We start from the raw sequence: 21986 nt of genomic DNA, 5'->3' as shown, positions 1-21986 counted from the left end.
GATATCGACCTAGTGACAAACAGTCTACCATGGCGATTCAGTGGCTGTCTTACTTGTCTCATAAGCGAAACGTGGTCATCAAGCATCGTGACAACGGCGGAGAAAAGAAGATTGGACCATACAAGGTGGATGGCTTTTACAAGGACGAGAATGATAAGCATACCGTCTTAGAATTCCATGGCGATTTCTGGCACGGATGTCCCAACTGCTACTCACGTAACACTGTAAATCCCGTCAAAGGAAAGACCATGGACGAGCTCTACAAGAAGACGATGGAGAAACGTCGATACTTGGAAGATAAAGGATTCATTTACGAATCGATCTGGGAGTGTGAGTTCGTAACAGAGTTAAAGGAGAACGACGAGATGAGAGAGTACATCAAATCGCTCGATCTTGTTCCACCTTTGGAGCCAAAAGATGCTTTCTATGGTGGACGTACCGAAGGTTTCAAGCTGCTCGAGACTTCCGACGAGGACAAGAAAATTCAGTACTTTGACTTCACCTCTTTGTATCCCTACATCAACAAGACTGGAAAGGTACCCTTGGGACATCCGAAGATCATCAAGAAAAAGTTCAAAAGTTTGGACAAGTACGAAGGTCTGATCAAGTGCAAGATTTTGCCACCGGACAACCTTTTCATTCCTGTGCTGCCGATGGAAAGTCAATCGACAAATCGTTGTTCGGTCTGTGTCGTACGTGTGCGAAAACGTATCAACAAGAAAGTGCACACACGACGAAGACTAAGGCATTGACTGGGACTTGGGTGGGACGGTCGAAGTCAAAGTGGCTGTTAGAGAATGGGTATAAGGCTGCATATCTATGAAGTTGGCACTTCGATCGCATCTCTCAATACGATCCGATGACAAAGAAAAAGGAGTGTTCACTGAATTACATTAAACACGTATCTGAAGCTGGAAACAAGAAGCCAGCGGTTGGCCAGATCACTGTAACACGTACGAGGAAGATGAAAATACATTCGTGAATACGGAAGAGAAGGCAGGCGTCCTCTTGTGATTATGACAACAATCAAGAAGAACCCTGGCTAGGTTTTAGCTAAAACTAATGTTGAATTCCTTCTGGGGCAAGTTCGGACAGCGATCAAACCTCACTCAGTCGATGTATGTAACAAAACCTGATACGTACAACGACATGATAAAGACACGCAAACAACACGTCGAGGACATTCACTACGTGAACAAAGAGACCGGTTCATGTTGATAGGATCTACGGTGTACAATTTATCGAGAAAACACATCTCAAACAATGTAGTGATCGCAGCGTACACGCGGCTCAAGTCGACTGAAACGTTCGAAACATTAAACGTTAGACAGACGAGCAATCTACTGCGATACAGATTCTTGTGTGTTTGTTACTAAGCCAGGCGACTGGGAGCCACCATTGGGAGATTTTCTCGGCGAGTTCAAAGACGAAGTTGCTGGGAATGAAATCACTAGCTTTGTTACTGCAGGGCCAAAAAGTTATGCGTACGCACTGGCTTATCCGGACAAGGACGAGAACAAGTCGATCTGCAAGATCAAAGGACTGGCGCACAACTTCAAGAACTCGCTTCAAGTCAACTACGAAATGCTGTATGCTATGATCACTGGTAATCGATCGGAAAACGATTACATTGATGATCATTGTGGCTCGTTCGTAAGGAATCGCCAAGAGTGAACATAAACCGAGAATCCAGCAAGACGTTTTTTCAATTTCTTTTTGATAAAAGAGTGGTCATAAATGAGTATGAAACTGTTCCTTATGGATTCAGGTTGTGTTTTTGAAGGTTTACTTGAAGGAATATTTTTGTCCAATATAGGCTTTGAATTATCTGATCGGTGAATCAATAAAGATATGAGATTAATATCATTTTGTGTGTATGTGTTTTATTTAACTTACCTATCAAGATAGAAACACTTTGATGCGCCCTTTCACTAATACACGACACACTGGACACCTTCTTAATGCGGGCGAACACATGGCACAGCTCGTAATGTGTCCACATGGAAGAAAAACGATATCAGCTTCACTGTCTAAGCAAATTTTACAAGTCATGTTGTTTTTGAGCTGTCGATTTTCCTCTAGCATAGATACGATATCATCACCTTTGGTTTCAGAAGACGTATCATCAGCAGTCGCAGCTAAATCAGTATTTTTTGACAAATCTTCATCTCCGCTCGTATCTTGATTTTCGTCCGATGATGACTCATCCTCCATTTCGATCAAAATTTTACAAAGATCGCTTGCCTTGAATTCAATGTTCCCAAACTGATCCATGTATCTATGAATGGCCTTCCTGATATTTGTCTCAGAATAATTATATTCGAGACAGACTTGCGCCGCTGTTGTGCTCATGAAGTCAACGTTTTCTTGTGATGTATTTCGATGCGCCTCACTTGGCTTCTCTCCACGAAAGCATGCATCGATGAAACCTTGTCCTTTCAACAACAGAATATGCGGACAACGAGGATCCTTTGCATGTTTTCCATCGGCCACTTTCCCCATTCTCGAAGTTTCGCAGTCCTCGCCCCGCGAGTAGTCGCGCGAACGTTGAATCACCAACACAGTGTAGTTAGACCGGCTTCAGCATCGAGCTCTTTTGTGATGGGTATATGTTTGGCCACTTTCGAAGGGACTCAAGCGCTCGCGGATTTGCATATTCAGGAAAAGTTTTGGAACGTCAGAAATTATACCGAATTCCATCTCCATTTTTTTTGAGCGAATAATAAAAGAGATATTACTTTTTTTTTCCCGCTTCGAAATCAAATTTCAATAATGATCCTTTGGGAGCTACAACCAAATACTTAAAGTCGGCATTCGACCCCATCTCTCAATCGATCCGACGACAAAGACAAAAGGAGTGCATGATTACATAAACAGTATCTGAAGCTAAAACAAAAGCCGCGGTGGCCAATCACTGTAACCTACAAGAAAAGATGAAATACATTCGTGAAACAAGAAAAGGAAGGCGTCACTCTTGATTTGACAACATCTAAAGAACCCGGGCTAGAGTGGTCAAAAAGAGTATGAAACTTTCCCTTTTGGGATTCAGGTTTTTTTGAATAAAATAAAAAAATGGAAAAAAAATAGGGTTTGTGAAAAAAATTAAAGGGGAATTGTTTTCTATTCAGTAAAAAACTTGTAACTTCTTTTTTCCCCCTCACAAAAAAATGAAGAGAAAACAGAACAGATGACTTGTGGAAAGCCGCATTCGTCAATGGAGGGAAAAACGTTCAATTCATGGATTGAAAGGCACGAATCGGAATTGAACTGTGGTCTCGTCTGCAAGTCGATCTTACTCGGATTGAACTTGAAAAAAAAGTGGGGCCAAGACAGAAGAAAAAATTTATTGTATTTATTCTGTCGGCATACCCCGACTTCTAGCAAAAGCAACGTTGAACCAGTGTAAAGGGTGAAAACTATGCTTACAATTGGTGCAATTACCTATTTAAGGAGAAAGACTTCAAACCGAAGCGTTCGAATTACAAAGAGGGGTCCCCAAAAAACAATTCAACAGACTTTCCGGTCGAGTACAGATTTCCAGGAGACGACTGGTTTTTGACAACAAGATTCAAATATAAATTTGACCCCCTGTAAGAACTTTTGCCCATGTACAAATTGCACAGACCAACCAAAGAAAAGAAAAGTCGTCCGAAAAAAGGGGACACTGCTATGTTAGGGAAAGGATAAATTCGAAAGTCCCAAAACAAGTAGTGAGATTGTAAGGGAAAGAGACATACCAGACAAACGAATTCGGAAATTCGAAAAATTTGCTTTGAGGGCAACAACTTTTCAAAATTAAGAAGGACGGGAAAGAAAGGTTTCTCGGGTTTTCAAAAAAAGTGTTTTAAATACCACCTTTGACCCCAACATGAAAGTGTGCAAATCAACGGAAAAACATCGCAAATTCCGTGCGACCAATATGTACCGACAGTACAAGTGCACCCTCGGACTCATATGTTCCATCGATCCGGGGGGTAGGACTTCGCGACTGTTACGACCCCACCCAAATTGACTGCGTTTCAATCGACCTAGGCAGACAAGAAAAAAAGGGATTTATAAAATTTTACGACAAGTCAAATTTGGGGTTCACCATCTCCCGTCGCGCGCTCAAAAGAAGAAGCAGACGCAAGCTTCAAGAAAGAATTGGGCAACTGAAGAAGCTGCACCTGAAATTAAAAATTAGTCGCGACGGCACTTGAAACTGTGCTCCTACCTGGTCAAAAATTAAAACTTGTCGTTTTTTGGGAAGATATCGGTTTTCCCCCATCGTGGGAAAAAACGACCGAACCATCTGGCCAAAAAAGGCAACAGGGACTTGCTGTGTTGGCAACATTTCAGATTCAGACAGAGACTGTTGCATAGAGTTCGTGGCACGGACTGCGGGGCGATCGCTCAAGCGAAACGGTACACTTTAAAGACAGTGGTAATTGGGTGTGAAGAACAAAAATTTGGGGGAAAAGGGAAAAGTTTTACGCAAAAATTGCAATTTCAAAATCACCCAGCATTAACGGGGGCGGAAAAAAATTTTTTGCAAATACTGGGACTTTTCCCTTTTTTACATAAAAAAGACATTTGCTTTTAAGGCTCGATTTTTTGCCTTCTCGATGCATTTATTGCCACAGATTTTGCCAATGCAGTTTCTGGGGCAAAAATGTGTTCGGGTAAAAAGAGTTAAATGTAAGACAAAGGTCGTTCTTGTCATACAAACCTTTCATTTCGTCTCCAGACACTGAGATGGACAGACCGGATCATTTCCACAATCTGAGATACGGATACGAAGACGAATTCTCGTTATTGTTTTATGATGATTCGCTGCCAAAGGAAGCTAAAAACAAATTGATGGCCCAGTTCATCAACAAAAACATAGATCTCACAGAACACTTCATTCTTTCCATAACTGATAAGCGTGTTTTGCCCATCAACTACGTTTGTCAGAAACTAACAGAGTATTCCTTGACATACTCTGACGAAGATGGAATCAGAGAGATGAAGATGAAATTTAATGATTCTGACGAGAATGGTGCTGACTTTGTACTCGTTGAAGAAGACAATTATGACGACAATGGACAAACCCTCACACGCTGTCACATATTCTTCTCTGACCGATGTACTAGCGACATGGCAGCAACTGCTTGCTTCTTTGTCGTGCATCATGACGATTTCTTGTATAATTGTACCTTTTCTCATTCTACAGAAACTAAACTGTGCTCGGTTTTGATCCAGCGTTACGGAAAACAACTCACTCCAGCAAACCTTCAAGACTTTTGGAACGAAAAACTCGATATGTTACGAGAAGTCGAGGTTAGAGAATTAAAACGTCATCGCGATAACAAATTCAAAAATGTGAAATCAAGTGTGCGTTGTTCCAGCAAAATCAATGCTGATATCAAAGATCTCTGTCGTGATAAATGGACGTATGTTGATTCATGTTTCAATGGCTGTTATATCAAAGTGTTATATCGTGATCGTTTCAATATGCTAAAAATGTATTTGGTGACATCCTTTTGAATGAAAAAAAAATAAATGAAAAAAATATATATTAAAGTGATTCTTGGTATAAATATCTCGTCTTTGTCTTTATTACGACATTTTCACTCTGAGCATGCTACCGAAAGGACCTCTCCGCGTAATAGCGTTGCACTTCATTCTGCTGTATGCAATGCGCACATATGCCGTTGATCCATTGCTGGATAAGCAAATGGCAGAAGATGCCAATTCGACGTACGGTTTACGAAACTGTCGTTGTATCGACTGTCTCAAGGATAGAACGTTTGGTGTAGAATATCAAGATAAGTGCTACTTCATAACAATGGATATGCAGTATCGGGTTGTCGCGACGGAGAACAACAAGAATCAATCCTTGAATGAGAAATATCTACCCTTGGTCATCACGAACGAACTTGACGTTCGATATTGGAACAAGTTAGCAAACCGCTAAACCTTGTAGCTCTCATATTTCGCTATTTTTCATTAAACTTGCTACTGCTAATACATCAACTTGTATTTGTCACCAGTGCTATCCTTTAAAAACAGTTGGTGTTATTATGGACGGTCGTTGTTACTTTATCGAACGAGGAACAGCGTACGATCTCTATTTCAATTTAAGACAACAAAAGGTGGGAAGTTTTTCCATGGCTAAACCGTACGACTGGAAATGGCTAGACATACTTCATATATTGACAAGACGCTTTTACAAACGATTCGGGCGCACGCTCATAGATATAAGGATTTATGAAAGGACGAGTTACATACAAGATTTGATGAGACTACCATCATACGATTTGAAACAATTACGTTATGCCGTTTACAATTCTACGTCGAACATTCTGTACGACAGATATAACGAAACTGACAGACATCTTGAACCTATTTTCCACACCGACGACTACTGGGTTCGTGCACGTGAGACGTATAAGCCGTACTTTGAGCCAAACAAAATGCCCAGAATTATCACTTTGACACTAGGTACCAAGGATTGTGAAATCATCGAAGTTACAGACCGCCGCACATTCAATTATCTATCAGATTATCTCATGTATTTGTTCTCAGATGAGACAATTACTCCGTTAGCATACAGAGGTATATTCGTCATCAAATTCGATCCCGTCAAAGTTAATCTGACGAGGCGAGATTACTTCATGCATGTTCCAGCATACACAAGTCATCTAGAACCAGCCGGCTGTCATATCATTGATGTTACTGTTGGAAAAATATTTCAACAACCTGACTGCGAAACGGCCAATGCAATAGTCAATAAACACTTTTTCGAAAACGAGAAAGATGACCTGCATCGAGTTCCATATGTGAAGCTTTGCCTACGCAAAGACACACATCTGAAATAACTTCATAGACGCATTGTATTTACTTGAAAAGTGAACTCATAAACGCAACATAACTGCTTGAAAATGGGATACTGCAGGGAGGTACATTCACTCCAAATATATTTTCACACAGAAACCAGTATAAAAGGATCTTCAATAATAGCATTCGGACTTACTTCAAATCATGCCTGATTCAGCTACAACTGCAAACGTTTGTCAAACACTAGCGTGTAGACACCGCACAGATGTATGTGTCTATGTTAAAAGAGTTAACGTGTTTGAATATTTCAAGGAATTATTCCGAATATTCGAACACATTCAAATCAAACTATCAAGTCAATGGACACGTCGTAGGCTTTTTGTGTTGGACACTTCTTGTAAACATGAACGTAGAGGATTTGTCATCAGCCGTGAAACATATTGGTTGCTCAAAAACTTGCCTAATATAATAAAACTGTTCATGGATCATAGGGACCAAACGGCAAAAAAGTTCACGTTTGAGCAAACCAAAATGGGATTTGAAAAAAAGTCGAATTGAAATGGATGTTCGTGTGGACAGGTAGGGTGTTTTAGAGTGATTTTTGTGCGGGAAAAAGGGAAAAAATGACTGGGAAAAAGACCCCCCCCCCTATAAAATGGGGGGTATTTTAATGGGTGTACGTTCATTTTAGAGCACGCTTGTTGCTGCAAATAAACCTTGAACAGCGGTAATATACATTGGACCAGAGATGAATGGGATGACTGAAAGTTTCAACCAAACCTGGAAAATCTACTTAGATCACATCGAAACCTTTGCAAAAGATTACATAAAACTGTGCTCATAATAATGACAAGTGTGCATGAGACATAACACAGTGGGACACCGCTTTGGTCCACATGCACAATAGGAGAGGCATAACTGTGCCCAGTAACTGGCCATGCCGCAGAAAAGAGACACAAAATTTACAATGGTAAAAAAGAAAGTTATTTTTCTGCATCGAGAAAAGGTATATAAGTTAAAACTGAATGTGAAATCAGTCATAAAATAATTTCGAACTTAAAAATGGCACAACAACTAAGCAATCTTACAGACCAAGAATTGGATCCTGAGTTCATCAGAATTGTAAGTGAGCAACAAAGATCACAAAATTGGTTGATGATGCAGTTGAGAATACAACAATGGAAAAAGTGCACAACAAGTAAGCAATCTTACAGACCAAGAATTGGATCCTGAGTTCATCAGAATTGTAAGTGAGCAACAAAGATCACAAAAATTGGTTGATGATGCAGTTGAGAAATACAACAATGGAAAAAGTGTTGAAAGAAAGAAAATACAACCAAAAGCAAGAAATTGTGCTTTACATTAAACAACTATACAGAGGAAGAGTATGAAGAATTGTTAAACAATGAAAACTTCTACTACTTGATAATGGAAAAGAAAAAGGAGTAAATGGAACACCTTATTTACAAGGATACTGTCAATTAAAAGACAGAAAAAGATTGAATCAACTTAAAAAGATCAATAACAGTGCACATTGGGAAATGGCAAGAGGTACTCCTGAAGAGAACAGAAATACTGCAGCAAAGATGGTGACTTTATTGAAAAAGGCAATAATGAATGTACAAGGTAAAAAGAAAGTGGACTTAGTCAAAGCAGTGGCTCAAACAGTAGAAAGTATATCCATCGAAGATATACTTGAACTACGAAGAAAAAAACGAAAGAGGAAATATCCTGATTGTCCAGGACCAGACTGCAAATGCAAATGGTGCTTGATGATACATATGACATATATGATTCTGATGATGGAATTGGACACGGAAACAGACAAGAAAAGAAGCAGAGCTCATTGAAAGAGGTATTTTGAAAGCTAAAAAAAAACCAGGTGGAAAACCACAAGAAGCGCGAACAGCAAAAGATGGCGCTTACATTATTAATGACCGTCCACATGATGAAAGATCTGGACAGTTTGAAGTTCCTTCCTTTTCAGCGAAGAAATGCCAACAGAAGAAGAAACACTTAAACCATGGCGAACGAGATATCATACATCAGCTACAACAGCAAGAACAAAACAAGGATGGCTACATAGTCAACTGGATAGTAGATAAACAAGGAGGAAACGGCACTACTTACTTAAGTAAATACCTGTCAAAAACCAAGAATGCTACAATCCTCAATGAGGAAACTAAGAAGAAATTTCCTCACACACAAAGACATGGACAATTAGTAGTATACAAGTTAACAAAACCTAATCAACCTAAACAACTGTATGAGACAATGGAAAACCTACGAGATGGACATTACATCCGCCTCGGATGTGAAATGTGCCTCTGCCCAATAAGTCAAGTACTTGTACTTAGCAACCACATGCCAAGACTAAAAGAATACAGCATTCCAAGATGGAACTTACATGAAATAAAAGACAATAAACTAGAAAAAATAGATGTTAAAGACATCTACACTACTTACAAATACGCTTGTTAAGCCTATACCGGGCATATTACAAAAGCTTTAAGCTTGTCTGTAAACAAACGATTGCCTTTCCAGAAAATATCGGATGCGAATTAGCCGGAGGGAATTGAAAAATCTACTCGGAACACATTAAAAACTTTGCAAAGATTACATAAAAACGGTACTCATAATAAAGTATGACAACTGAATGCATGAGACCCGCCTACGTACTTGTCCAGTGCGACGCCCACTGTGTTCATTTCTTTCAGGCGGAAGTTTGGCATGCCGCAGGGCGATGTTTTGAGAGCGAATTTATAATTTTTATAACTTTTTGCACTATATAAAGGTGTGAAAGGATGGCATCTTACCATAGATAAACAAGATGGAAAATAGCTCAGCGGTATTCAACACAATGTCGAATTCCTTTAGTACTGTACTGAGCGAGGCGTGTCCGACACATCACAAAGTGTCGATTAGGGAAGAAAATATAAGCCGATTACATCTTGGAATTTCGGAAGAAACTTGGATGGAATTATTTACAGCTTACATTAAGAATAGGACAAGTTTGAATGTAGACTTCTCAAACATACCCGACAGTGAATATTTGATTGATGTGGAGTGTGCGTTACGTGATTTTCTGACTGCAAAGAAGTGTCTGTACGTGAAGTACGAGGACATAACAAAAATAAGGACAGACTTGGATATGAATTATTCAACATGGATGTACATGCTTAGAAAATACATGAGTACTTATCATTCTGATATAGAACTCGAGTGGTGTGAGCACAGTTTGGACCCAAATTCGGATTGTACTTGTAACATCTCGACGGAACCCAAAATGATGGATGGAGCAGACAAGGTCTACGTGAACATTTTAACATTATTATTAGACCACCACGTTGTAAGAAATTGGAGATAGAATAAATATTTTTTGCTACATGAATTAGCTATGAAACATGTAACACAGTAGGCCTACAGTAAATAAAGTCTCATACTGTTCATTCAACATTGTTTTGTTTTTTATTTCAATGAACAGTTAGATCTGAGCAATAACCAGGAATTTCTGGTTATAAGTTCTCATATAGAAGTATGCGAAACAACTGTGACGTTCTTGATCAATTTACAGCGTACACATACTGACAGTGCGTGGCAGTCACAACTGCATTGAACAAAATAAAAGTAAAAAGTTCTCTCTGAGTTTTGGAGCTTTATGGAATAATTTGGAGGATTTGGAAGTAACAAAATGAAAAGGTAGGTAGATTTTATGTCAGTGAATGACATTATCTTGCTTTGATAAGTTTGTAGTGGAAATAAACACTTTATTTTGACTTTTTTCGCGCAACGGCATGTGTGCAGAATGATGCAATTTCTGTCAAATTTTGGGAGCTCATATTTTGTTAACGCATGGATGTAAAAAATATCTCTTTTAGGACAAGAAAGCCTGTTCGCTAGCGTAATGAATGCATGCAAAAATCTTGTTCTGAAACACTTGGTTATGTATTTTTTTCACTCTGAAAAATTGTTGAAATTCATGTGAAATGCTCGCGAAAATGAGTGATTTTGAAACGTAAATATCTTATTCATTTCTCAATGAAAATTCATGATGATGGGCTCATTCGAAAGCTAAACCCTTTCTTGTTTCGATGTTAATTTGGTATAATTTACAGAAGTGTGGAAATATATTATTTTTTGCTCAGAAGTGACATACCGTATTGTCAACATAACAGTAATGCGCCATTTGCAAAGTTGCAAGTTTCAGCCCTCGTAGTTTTCTATTGCATGGATGTAAAAAATATTTCTTTTAGGACAAGAAAGTCAGTTCGCTAGCGTAATAAATGCTTGCAAAAATCTTGTTCTGAAACACTTGGTTATATATATTTTTTTCCATGAAAAATTGTTGAAATTCATGTGAAATGCTCGCGAAAATGAGTGATTTTGAAACGTAAATAACTTATTCATTTCTCAATGTAGATTCATGATGTTGGTCTCATTCGACAGTTAAAACCTTTCTTGTTTTGATGTTAAAATGTCAGAATTTACAAAAGTGTGGAAATAGGTGATTTTTAGCTCAGAAGTGTCATACCGTATTGTCAACATAACGGTAATGCGCCATTTGCAAAGTTTCAAGTTTCAACCCTCGTAGTTTTCTATTGCATGAATGTAAAAAATATTTCTTTTAAGGCAAGAAAGCCTGTTTGCTAGCGTATTGAATGCATGTAAAGATTTCATTCTTGATCATTTGGTTTAGCATATTTTTGAACATGAAAAATTGTCGAAATTTGTGTAAAAATGCTCACGAAAATAAGTGATTTTGAAACGTTAATATCTTATTCATTTTTCAATGTAAATTCATGATGTTGGTCTCATTCGATAGCTAAAACCTTTCTTGTTTTGCTGTTAATTTGTCACAGTTTACAAAATTGGGGAAGGACTTGATTTTTTGCTCAGAAAATGACACACCACGGTAAACAACAATGGCCGCGCCGTTTACAACAAAGGTGCAGGTTTGGGCGATAATTTTGCAAAAAGTAAATAAGGTATGAAACTGAAAATTTAATACAATGAGGATAAAAGTATTGACCATTTTCATCTTTCTGCGATCAGTAATAGGTTCAAAACATTGATTTGAAATGACCCTGTCATTCACCATTTCTCGTCTTTTTTTTGCATTTTCCGAGAATAGGGTCACGTAAGGTCGCTACGTCATCAGTCACGTCATTTAGGAGCTGGACATAACAATATCAATATGGCTTTCAACGGTCACAAGTATTTCTGTGAAATAAAATCATTTTATTGTGTTTGTAGACGGAGGATTGGAAAAAACTTTATGAGAAAATACATCTCAGAATGCCTGCCGTTAAAAACTACCAAGGAAGGAGGCGGATGCATGATACAGGAGCTGAAAAAAAGGTTAGTGTATGATTTCATCTGTCACTGCTCAGTATGTTGATTGTGATTTGAAATTTTGAAGTGGCTAAGCTTTCTTAGATGCTCATAGACCAGATTCTGTCTCATTTTATGTATATAAAAAATTAATAAGCACTTTGACAGAATGAATCTTCAAAAAATCAATGATAGAATGATGTTTTGCTTATTTTTTTTTTTCAGAGCAACATGTCCAGGCCTGCTAAATATTTACAAGCATAGACTGAAGAAGTGTGAAGCATACTGAAGTGATGTGTGTGTGTTCCACAGCAATAAATTATGGAAAGAAAAGCAGGTATTTATTTTTACAAAATAATCTCTATTGAATTTTAGCAAACATAATGCCTTTTCAGCTTCATCACAGTGTAAGGTTGTAGAAAGTTGGTAATAAATTTAGGCAAGTGTAAGGCAGATATGAACTAGCTCAGCTTTCAGAAATGTTCAGAAAATATCTCATTCATTGTGTGTAAAAATACATAAGCACTTTTGCAGAATGAGTTATCAAGAAGCACTGATTTTCTAATGTTTTGCTTATTGTTTTTTTCAGAGCACTACAGTGACTTGCACAGGCCAAGATGTCTCAAGTTGTACATTCAAAAAGAAGTGATGGGTGACAGGCTTTTACTAGCAACTTGTGAAGAAAAATCAGGTAGCTATTCATTTTACAAATATTGAATTAAAAAAAATACAATACCATTTCAGCTTGATGCTTGAACTTTTTGTTATATTTTCTATACTGGAGGCTGTCAGTATCAAGTGTCATTTTACATTTGATTTGTGTGATGCACAAAAAAAAATATGAACAGTGAGTTACAGATGCAATGATAGATTTTCCTCAGCATATTTCTTGAGAGAAAAAAAGAAATAGATTTTCATTTCAACAAGCATAATTTCATTTCAGCTTCATATGTTTTCATTGAATTACTTTGTTAGAAAATTTGAAATGCCATTCAGTCTTATAATTTTTCTGTTACAGGTAGCTAGAGCAGAGACCAGATGCTGCGATTGATGCAAACAGAGATAGACGTTTTACAATTGAAATGATAGACTCTGATATTTGCATGTATTGTTTTGTATGATGAACTTTGTCCGTGCAAGTGGCTATGCCCGTAAAAGAGGCACACTTTTGCTTATTGTGTTTGTTATCTTTCAATATATAAAGTAATGGTAAAGGTCTCCGAGATGAAGGTTTAGTGTTGTTTGTCTGTATTATAAGAGTCTAGTAGCCTGACTTGTCTGTCCGCTATCAATACTTTGCCAGCTTGTTTGCTAAGTATGCTATCCCAATGAAATGTTAAGAGACACTGGCATTCACCAGTGTGAGTAAACATGTTCACTCATGCTGGTAGTGCCTTTGCTTATTATGTGTACTTGGCAGACCGGTATGGTATATCACATCTCGGAGATCAAGCAAGGGTCGTTGGTAAAGGTAAAATGAGACGTGTTATACTATTTAACTATACTTATGAGATACTTTATAAGGTAGATGGTCCTTCAAAATTTCAACACTTTGAACAACAAAATTCTTGATTTCTGACTGATCATTTTTCTTGAACGTCTCATTTTATCTTTGTCACTGTGTCCTTTATATCCAACCACAGGCGACTGCATAGAAATTGCAGTCAAATCTCTGGTACTCTTGGTATTGAAAATATATAGCATTTACAAAGTATAGTCTCATGCGATAACTTGAACATTATGTAAAACCATTACAAAATCCTAGAGATGTCTCTTATCAAACTATCAAGTAAGCTGTAATGCAAAATCATTACAAGACTAGTATCAAGCTATCGGAATGTCAAAACATGACCATAAGGCTATATCAGAGATTTGAAATGCTTTTCGATGCAATAGTATGATGTTGGAAATTTATCCTACATCCAACCGTAATCCTACATGATGGTATAATTGTATCATAGTCCTTACCTGATGTTGAGCATTTTTTCCTCCCTTGTTTGGATTTCTGATCGGCATGGGTTAAGTGTAATGCTGGTTGTAATGACCCAACTCTATATTTGGCGAGGCAGCGAAGCCGGTACAGGGAATTGCTTAACCCGACGCTGCGAGGATTCATGGACAGGGATTAAATGCTCTTGCCCCGCCAAAGGGAAGCACGACGTTCCTCTAATGAGATGTGCGAATACACTCTTTGGTTGCCTAACTGTCCGGACGCCGCAGTTAGATGTACGGGGAAGGGCATCGAATGTCTATCCATGCTACCGATCCCTAACATTGTTTGATCTGGCAATGAAATCATATTACACTATATAATGTTGGAATTTTGTCCTGATGCGTCACAGGATAGTAATTATTTTTCTCACTATCCTGTTGCTAAATCAGTAGGAAAACAAACAACATGATAATGGAATTTTGTCCCGATGCATTTTTTCTCCTACAATCCGTGAAATTGCCATCAATGCAAAAGGTCACTATGCTTTTCTCCTAATACCCTTCAGTAGGATAAAACAACATGATGCATAACATGATGTTGAACATTTTCTCCTACATTGTTTTCATCAAACGTACGTAGTCTTTAGCATCTGGTAGGAGAAACTTCTCCTGGATGTCAAAGTAATTGTATCCTTGTATGCCCATTGCCTTTGCATTACAGAACAAATTTGACAAAACAGTCAAGCTGATACATGATAGCGTCAGATATGATTTTGTCCTCCTATTACAACATGATGATACATTTGGAATGTCAAATGTATTGCATTGAACCCAGCCTTTAGGATCTGATAGGAGAAACTTCTCCTGAATGAGAAAGCAATTGTATCCTTGTATGTCCATTACCTTTGGTCAATACTGTATGCTTGAGACATTTCATACGTCGTCAAGTTTTTCACAATAGAGAACATGACCGCCCTTTTACCTTGTGGCAGCTAAAGGGCGACCTTAGTCAGATATGATTTTGTCCTCCTATTACAACGTGATGATACATTAGGAATGTCAAAGCATTGTATGCTTGTATGTACGGGACAAACTTTCCAAAACAGCCCATCTTGAGAGTTTTACATTATATGTAGGATTTCATGTTTGGTCAAACAGCATCAGTGACACTATACGAATCTGTCTAATGTGGGAGAGACAGATCTCCCAATATGGTCCATACACGTTGTTTTTAAGTATTTAAGGAAAATTTGGCATTGGCCATTTCAAGTACTGTGAACATACTTTTGGACCTAGGACTATGTCAATCTTTGCCAGATCAAACTCACACAACTAGCGAGAGCAATGCAAAAACACGTCTTCTCTCGACGGCTGTACAAGTGGTCATGTGACCACTTAAAACTTGAGGAAAAAATGCTCGACGCTGATTGGCTAGTTACTTTTTGTGTAGACTCGTCCTGTGGGACAAAACTAATTTTAAAGCTATCAGCCAATCAAATCGTTCGTGACGTCACAGTTTGTTATTTTTCGGCAGGCGAGCCTTTAAAAGCGGCTGCACAAGCTCAGTTGTTCAGTTGGCCGGGCGGATTTCACCATAATTTCAAGGTGTTTCCGCGTCAGTTTTTTTAAATTTTTTCTTGTGTTAAAATGTTCAAGTATGGATTTGAAAGTGTTATTCGTGGTATGTGCAGTACAAGACAGATGAAGAATGCCTGGGGTGAGTACTATGGCAAAGTCGCGTCGCTCTCGAAATGCACATGTTAGGACTTGGTTAGGACATAAGACTGGCAACGCACATTGGCATAGCGATGCCAAGTCTTGGTTCGGCTAGAACTTGATCCGGGGTTTCGATCAATTGAGAATGTCCAGTGTTCGGCGTAGTTGGGTTAGGGCGAGGAGACTCGATATACCGAAAATGGAAAGACGGTTGAGCTCCTGTCCCCGTCATCCCGACCAATATCTTTCCAGCTTAACACAGCTGGAATTCTCAGTTGATTGAAATGACACTCGAGATGATATACTTACTCTCGAGGTCGTCTGAGTGTCTACTGTTTGAGTCGTGCATCATGTTGATGCTGCTTTCCGATATTGACGGTAGACATGGTCACCTGTTGATCGTTCAGTGCTTTTGCAGATCGCCAGAAAATGCGATAGCCAATTAACGAACCACATTTTTACTTCATCTTTTTTGCATGTTAGGAGCAATGACAAGTTGTTTGAAACGAGAGCGACGGGACCTTTGCAACCTTAGTATAAGAATAGTGTTAAGATGTTTAGATATGAAAGTTATGTCTTAGATGTTAGTTGTTAAGTCTTAAAGTTGTGCACAACTTATTGTAGCTATTGAATGTGTTTCTCTCCTCAGGGCTTTGTCACTTTTATCATTGGTGGTGGAGTACGGCAAGGGGCGTTTTCGTATCCTTCTGTATGCCAAAGGGTGCTTACTTATGACAAGCTTGCAACGCCATCCTAGTACAAAAACTTAATTTTTAAGCCCGACTCTGGTGTATGTCATGTCGAAATTTCGAAACTTTGGCAAACGCAAATCTCTTTTATATTTTCAAACAATCAAAATCAAAAACACTAATGGACCGAACGGCAACCGAAAGTTCTCATTCAGATTGACTTTCATAGATCGGCGCGGGTAAACTGTCAATGCTGGCTTCGGCCCGACTCTGCACTTGGTAGGCGATGAAGCCGGTGCGGGGAATTAGTTTACCCGTCATCGCGATGATTGTTTGCATTTCATAGCATGTCAGTGCCACGTTTTTAGGAAGAGCTACACTTCTCTATTGAGACGCTCGCTATCACCTACTAACAGCCCTTTCGACCAAGTGTAGCGAAAGGTGTTCGGGGACTGGCATGCCAATGTCTTGCGAATATACCGATCTGGTCAATTTGAATGCGAATTTGGCTTTTACTTCTTCCTATATTTTACTCTTTAACATACTATTTGGCATTAAAACGATCAGCGTGGGTCAAGCGTTAATGCTGGCTTCGGCTCGACTCTGTGCTCGGTAGGCAATGACGCTAGTACGGGGAATTACTTGGCCCATCATTGCTACGATTGTCTGTCAGATATTACATGTGCGTACCACGTTCTTTGGAAGAGCTACACTTCTCTATCGAGATGCTCGCTATCACCTTTGAACAGCCCTGTCGTCCGAGTGTAACGATAGGTGTTCGGGGACAAGCATGACAATGTCTGGCAGAGATACTGATCGTTCAAAATTCAAAATACTTCTTCTCTCTGTTTCTTCTATCATTTGGCACTCTATCCCAAATTTCTGTAATGCAGCCATGGTCCAGTATAAACATCGGTGAATCTCAATGCAACTACATTGATTATGCAACTACATTGAATTCTCCGATGGTGATACTTGGAAACATGACGGTGGCAAGCCCGTTAAATGCAGAGCCGCAGGAATTTGGTACTGCTTATTTTTTTAAATGCGATGTTGCAATGCTGAAGGAGCACGTCGGCTCATACCTCAGGCCGATGTCCGATTAGCTTAATATTGAAAAACGAAATGTCAATTCATGCTTGTAATTTGGACACACTATTTTTACATGCCGAACAGCATAGATGCTTAATATGCTAGTATACTGTTTATGAAAGTGTGTTTCAAGCCGATGGTCAATTGTCTACTCGTATAGTAATATGATAAGTGTTGTGGTTAAACCCGAATTCTGATGTAGTAAAAACAAAGCAAAGTAATATGTTAGCATTTTATTGCCATCATGATAAGACAAGAAGGAATAGCATCTGTCAATACTTTAGTCTGTTAATCTCGTTTTCACACACGATTTTACTTTGGCCATGCAAAAGAAGCACTTTCCCTTAGCCTTATGTGAACAGTCTTTGCAAAAGGTGTGTCCGCAAGGTACTAGTGTGTGATCTTTCTCGGCTGACAGACATATTATGCATAATAACAGTTCGTCCCTTGCCTCTTGCTTAGCTTTAGACAGTTCTTTCTGATGAGCCACCAGCATCTCATTTTCCCTCTTTTCCCACGCCGTTTCTGACAATGTACTGCTTGTGCTGCTTGCACTTGTAACAGTTAATGTAGGCCTTGAGTACGGTTTCAGCCTATGCAGTCCTTTGATGCCTTTTACGGGACTTTTTGATTTCAAAGTACACGTAGGTGTTCTCATTGGACCAAATATATCTGGTAGATCATCATCATCATCTTCTTCTGCTTCATCACTATCTATTGCGATAATATCTGTCGGAAGCAACTGTCTCTTTGCTCTGTCACTATTGTCTGAAACAAATAAGAAAAAACACGAATTTCAGTTAAACCATATCTAAAAATGTTACATGGTTATTTCAAAAAAGTCAATCACTATCAGCTAAAACAAAACAAGTACAAATATCTAGTTCAATTTGAAAGTGTCAACTCACCAATTTCATCCATCAGCAAGCCTTGGTTTTCCAAGAGAAACCTCGCAGCTGATATGATGTCTGGCATATCTTTGTCATTCGTTGCCTCTCTGATCTCGTTTTCCCACAAGTTCAGTTTGGATAGCGCCGACATGCTACTCTTGAACAAGGAAGGATCTCGTCCTCGATCCAAGTTGATGCAAGTAACGACGTTATCGATGTTTTCGATCAAGTTCTGAGCTCTTCTTATGAGGCCTCTTCGCTTGTATAACACAAATGTTTCCATTGCTTGTTGACGGCTCTTTGTCATTAATGTGCTCAGTAATTCTACGGCTGATCTGTTCATCATTCTGATACAGAATGAGAGTTTAAACCATCCGCAAACGCTATATCTAGCAAGAATTGTTTCGACCAATCAGAACGGTTTGCTTAAACCACGCCTACTTTGTATTAACCAATCAGAAAGCAGATTGATTGAAAAAGTTATTTTTTCGGTACAGTACAAGGGAAATCGACACTTGAGCTTCATTCTATCGAATGCAATTATACCGACAACACGCATACAAACTATCATACAATTCATCGATTCTACATTCAAGATGCCGTTCAAAAACAACGGACAGACGAAAATGTGTGAACTGTGCAAACGTCAAGTACGTAAATCTGGATGGTCTCAACATTGTAAAACCAAAATGCACTTAAAAAATACTGGTGTTAAAGTTGAAAAACCAAAGAAAAGGAAAATCACCAACAAAGGCGTACACTTCTTGTTAACCATGAACCAAGGACCAAAGAAGTATCTCTTCCTGAGAAGAATGGACTCTAGAAACAAGAAGCATCAAAACTTCATACAAAGCTATGTCTTCTGCAACGAGTTTGGATTATCGTTTAGATGTTCGTTTGGATTATCTAAACGAGAAGAAAAGGCACATAGCCATGCTTACATCCAAACAAAGAAAAAGATGAACTTCAAAACTTTCAAAGCTAAGTGGAAGAAGCAATTCAGATTCTCATGCGGCATGATTAAAAGATGTAAAAAGATCAGAGATGTCATCCGTTATGTGTCCAAAGAAGATCAGTACACACTTTACAAAAATATTGACACCAGCTATCTGCATCTGTCACTTCGAGCTAAGATCTATGCAAAAAAACGTGGAACTCAAGAACTTGATCCAACTGACTTTCCATATTGCAGTTTAATACCAGCTCAGAAGTGTGTGTTCCGTGAACAGTTCGAAGAATACAGAAAAGACAACATTGTCGACTCAATGATATTGGATCTTAGAAACGTAACTTTAAGACCATGGCAGAAAGCAGCATTGGAACTCATCGAAATACAAACCGACAGACAAATACTATGGTTATGGGAAGAAAAAGGTAACGTAAGCAAATCCTTCTTAGGAAATTACCTGATGGCACACCATGGTGCAATCATACTTGAGAACGGTGGGACAAAAGACCTATCATATGCGTACAATGAAGAACCAATAGTAATCATGGACTATGCGAGGTCGCAAGCCGAACACATAAACTACCACTTTTTGGAGTAACTAAAGGATGGAATATTGTTCAGGCAATGTGAAGCATACTACTTTGATCCACCCAAAGTAGTATGCTTTGCTAACTTCAAACCTAACACGAAAACGATGTCCAATGACAGATGGATCATATACAACATTCAAGAGGACAAACTAAAGAGAACTATGTAATTCATTTTTGTATGTTTATTAGTTAATAAAACTTTGTCAGTATAACAGTGTCAACTAGCTAAAAATGTTACGACCAATCAGAATGCCGCATTTAAACCACGCCTACTTTGTATTGACCAATCAGAAAGCAGATTGATTGAAAAAGTTATTTTTCGGTACAGTACCGAGAGAAATCGACACTTGAGCTTCATTCTATCGAATGCAATCAGACTGTCAACACGCTTACAAACTATTATACAGCTTATAAATTCCAGAAGATGAAGGAGTTCTATATATTCAAAGCAATGGTAGATCCAGCAGATCAAGACTTGAAGTTAATGACAGAAGATTGTCTACAAAGCTTAGTAGACTCACAAGAAATATTATATATCTGTTACGCTGTAATAGATGATATGATACACGGATATGTACAGTTTGTCTGTCTATATAGAGAGACTACACTCCACAAGAGATATAAATTATTAGAGTTTGGCAAAGCAGATTCATATCATACCAAGTACAAGGGAATTATTGGCAAGAAAGCTGCGAGACATCAAGTAGACTTTAAAGAGAAAGGAAGACCATGGGCTCCTGCAAATCAGTATAGTACACTGTCAAACGAAGCAGTATCTGTTGCTGATAATCCTAAGAAGAGGGAAATCGAAATCTATGAAGATGACGATGAAGAGACTATCAACAAGAAGTTGAGAGATCTAAATGCTAATTTCTTTTTTGCTGATAAACCTAAGAAGAGGAAAATCAAAATCTATGAAGATGACGATGAAGAGACTATCAACAAGAAGTTGAGAGATCTAGATGATAAGATGGAACGTAGAAAAGACCGGAATAAACTTACAAAGTATTATGGTCTTATCCCAGAGAAGAAATGTGAAACAGTCACCTCATGAAATCAAGGATACCCCTAAACCATATCTAGCTAAAAATATATTTTGACCAATCAGAATGTGGCATTTAAACCACGCCTACTTTGTATTGACCAATCAGAAAGCAGATTGATTGAAAAAAGTTATTTTTTGGTGCAGTACCGAGGAAATCGACACTTGAGCTTCATTCTATCGAATGCAATCAGACTGTCAACACGCTTACAAACTATCATACAGCTTATAAATTCCAGAAGATGAAGGTGAAAGTTTTCAGCATCGAAACACTGAGACAGAGGTCTCAAACTCTCGACATGCTGTTAACGCACAACGATATATACAATAAGACAGAGAAGATATTGTCGCTCGGGGAATGTCATGAACAGTACCTGCGAGAGCAACTTGACGGATTTCTGAAAGAAGGGGACATTGAGCAATATCACAAACAGTTCGTAGTGGACTTGTCGAATCCAGTGGTGAACTTTGATATTGTTGTGTCAAGGATTGATACTAGAATTCTACTTGTTCTACTAGACTATTATGCTGTAGACACATGGAAAGACGAATTCGTAAACTTTGTTCTAAGAAGTGAGAGGGCAAACTGGATCGTCTTCAATGCACTTTTACTCTTATCATTTGCAGATCATGGCATTGTTGATAGATTTAGCACAGAAGTAGATGAAAAGCAGAATTACAGACCGATGCCACCATTTCGGTTCAACGAAAGGCCACGAAGAAATGCAACCAGTTTCGGGGACATTTATGCAGCGATTGGCACTCGTAACCGCAATAAAAGTACATAAACTTGAATATTTGCCTTGTTGTATTTTAACGAACAAGACTGATTGTCACAGTAATTTGCTCAATGTTGATCAGTCAATAGCCCTCATATTGTGTAAAACAAGATGTTACTTAAGTTTGTAAAATACTCAAAGCCCTAACCCTAACCTCACCTAACTTTTCCTAGCC

At 38.5% G+C, this 21986-nt stretch overlaps 2 protein-coding genes and 1 long non-coding RNA gene across 3 annotated transcripts; 1 reads left to right on the top strand and 2 right to left on the bottom strand.

Moving 5' to 3' along the window:
- Nucleotides 1-1899: 1899 nt before the first annotated feature.
- Nucleotides 1900-2502, bottom strand: LOC128548106 (baculoviral IAP repeat-containing protein 7-A-like). The gene has a single exon (XM_053522501.1). The coding sequence runs from the start codon at nucleotides 2500-2502 to the stop codon at nucleotides 1900-1902; it is 603 nt and encodes a 200-aa protein (XP_053378476.1).
- Nucleotides 2503-12355: 9853 nt separating this feature from the next.
- Nucleotides 12356-14972, top strand: LOC123540494 (uncharacterized). Its single transcript, XR_008366988.1, has 3 exons — nucleotides 12356-12469; nucleotides 12722-12823; nucleotides 13151-14972. It is a non-coding gene; the product is annotated as an uncharacterized LOC123540494 (long non-coding RNA).
- Nucleotides 14973-17841: 2869 nt separating this feature from the next.
- LOC123559152 (uncharacterized) lies at nucleotides 17842-19857 on the bottom strand. The gene is made up of 2 exons (XM_053522500.1): nucleotides 18470-19857; nucleotides 17842-18329 (listed from the first exon to the last, which is right to left on the bottom strand). The coding sequence occupies exons 1-2, from the start codon at nucleotides 18795-18797 to the stop codon at nucleotides 17842-17844; spliced, it is 816 nt and encodes a 271-aa protein (XP_053378475.1). The 5' UTR covers nucleotides 18798-19857.
- Nucleotides 19858-21986: the final 2129 nt, after the last annotated feature.

This window comes from Mercenaria mercenaria, chromosome 14 (assembly GCF_021730395.1).
Source record: "Mercenaria mercenaria strain notata chromosome 14, MADL_Memer_1, whole genome shotgun sequence".
Classification (NCBI taxonomy): domain Eukaryota; kingdom Metazoa; phylum Mollusca; class Bivalvia; order Venerida; family Veneridae; genus Mercenaria; species Mercenaria mercenaria.
The sequence above is the reverse complement of the archived record's forward strand: the minus strand, read 5'-3'. Positions and strand labels throughout refer to the sequence as shown.

Excerpts from the sequence above, each read along its gene's own strand:
- LOC128548106 (XM_053522501.1), bottom strand. The coding sequence starts at position 2,502 with ATGGGGAAAGTGGCCGATGGAAAACATGCAAAGGATCCTCGTTGTCCG.
- LOC123559152 (XM_053522500.1), bottom strand. The coding sequence starts at position 18,797 with ATGATGAACAGATCAGCCGTAGAATTACTGAGCACATTAATGACAAAG. Across the intron at positions 18,330-18,469 it reads CTTGCTGATGGATGAAATTG|ACAATAGTGACAGAGCAAAG; the intron begins GTGAGTTGACAC and ends TATTTGTTTCAG.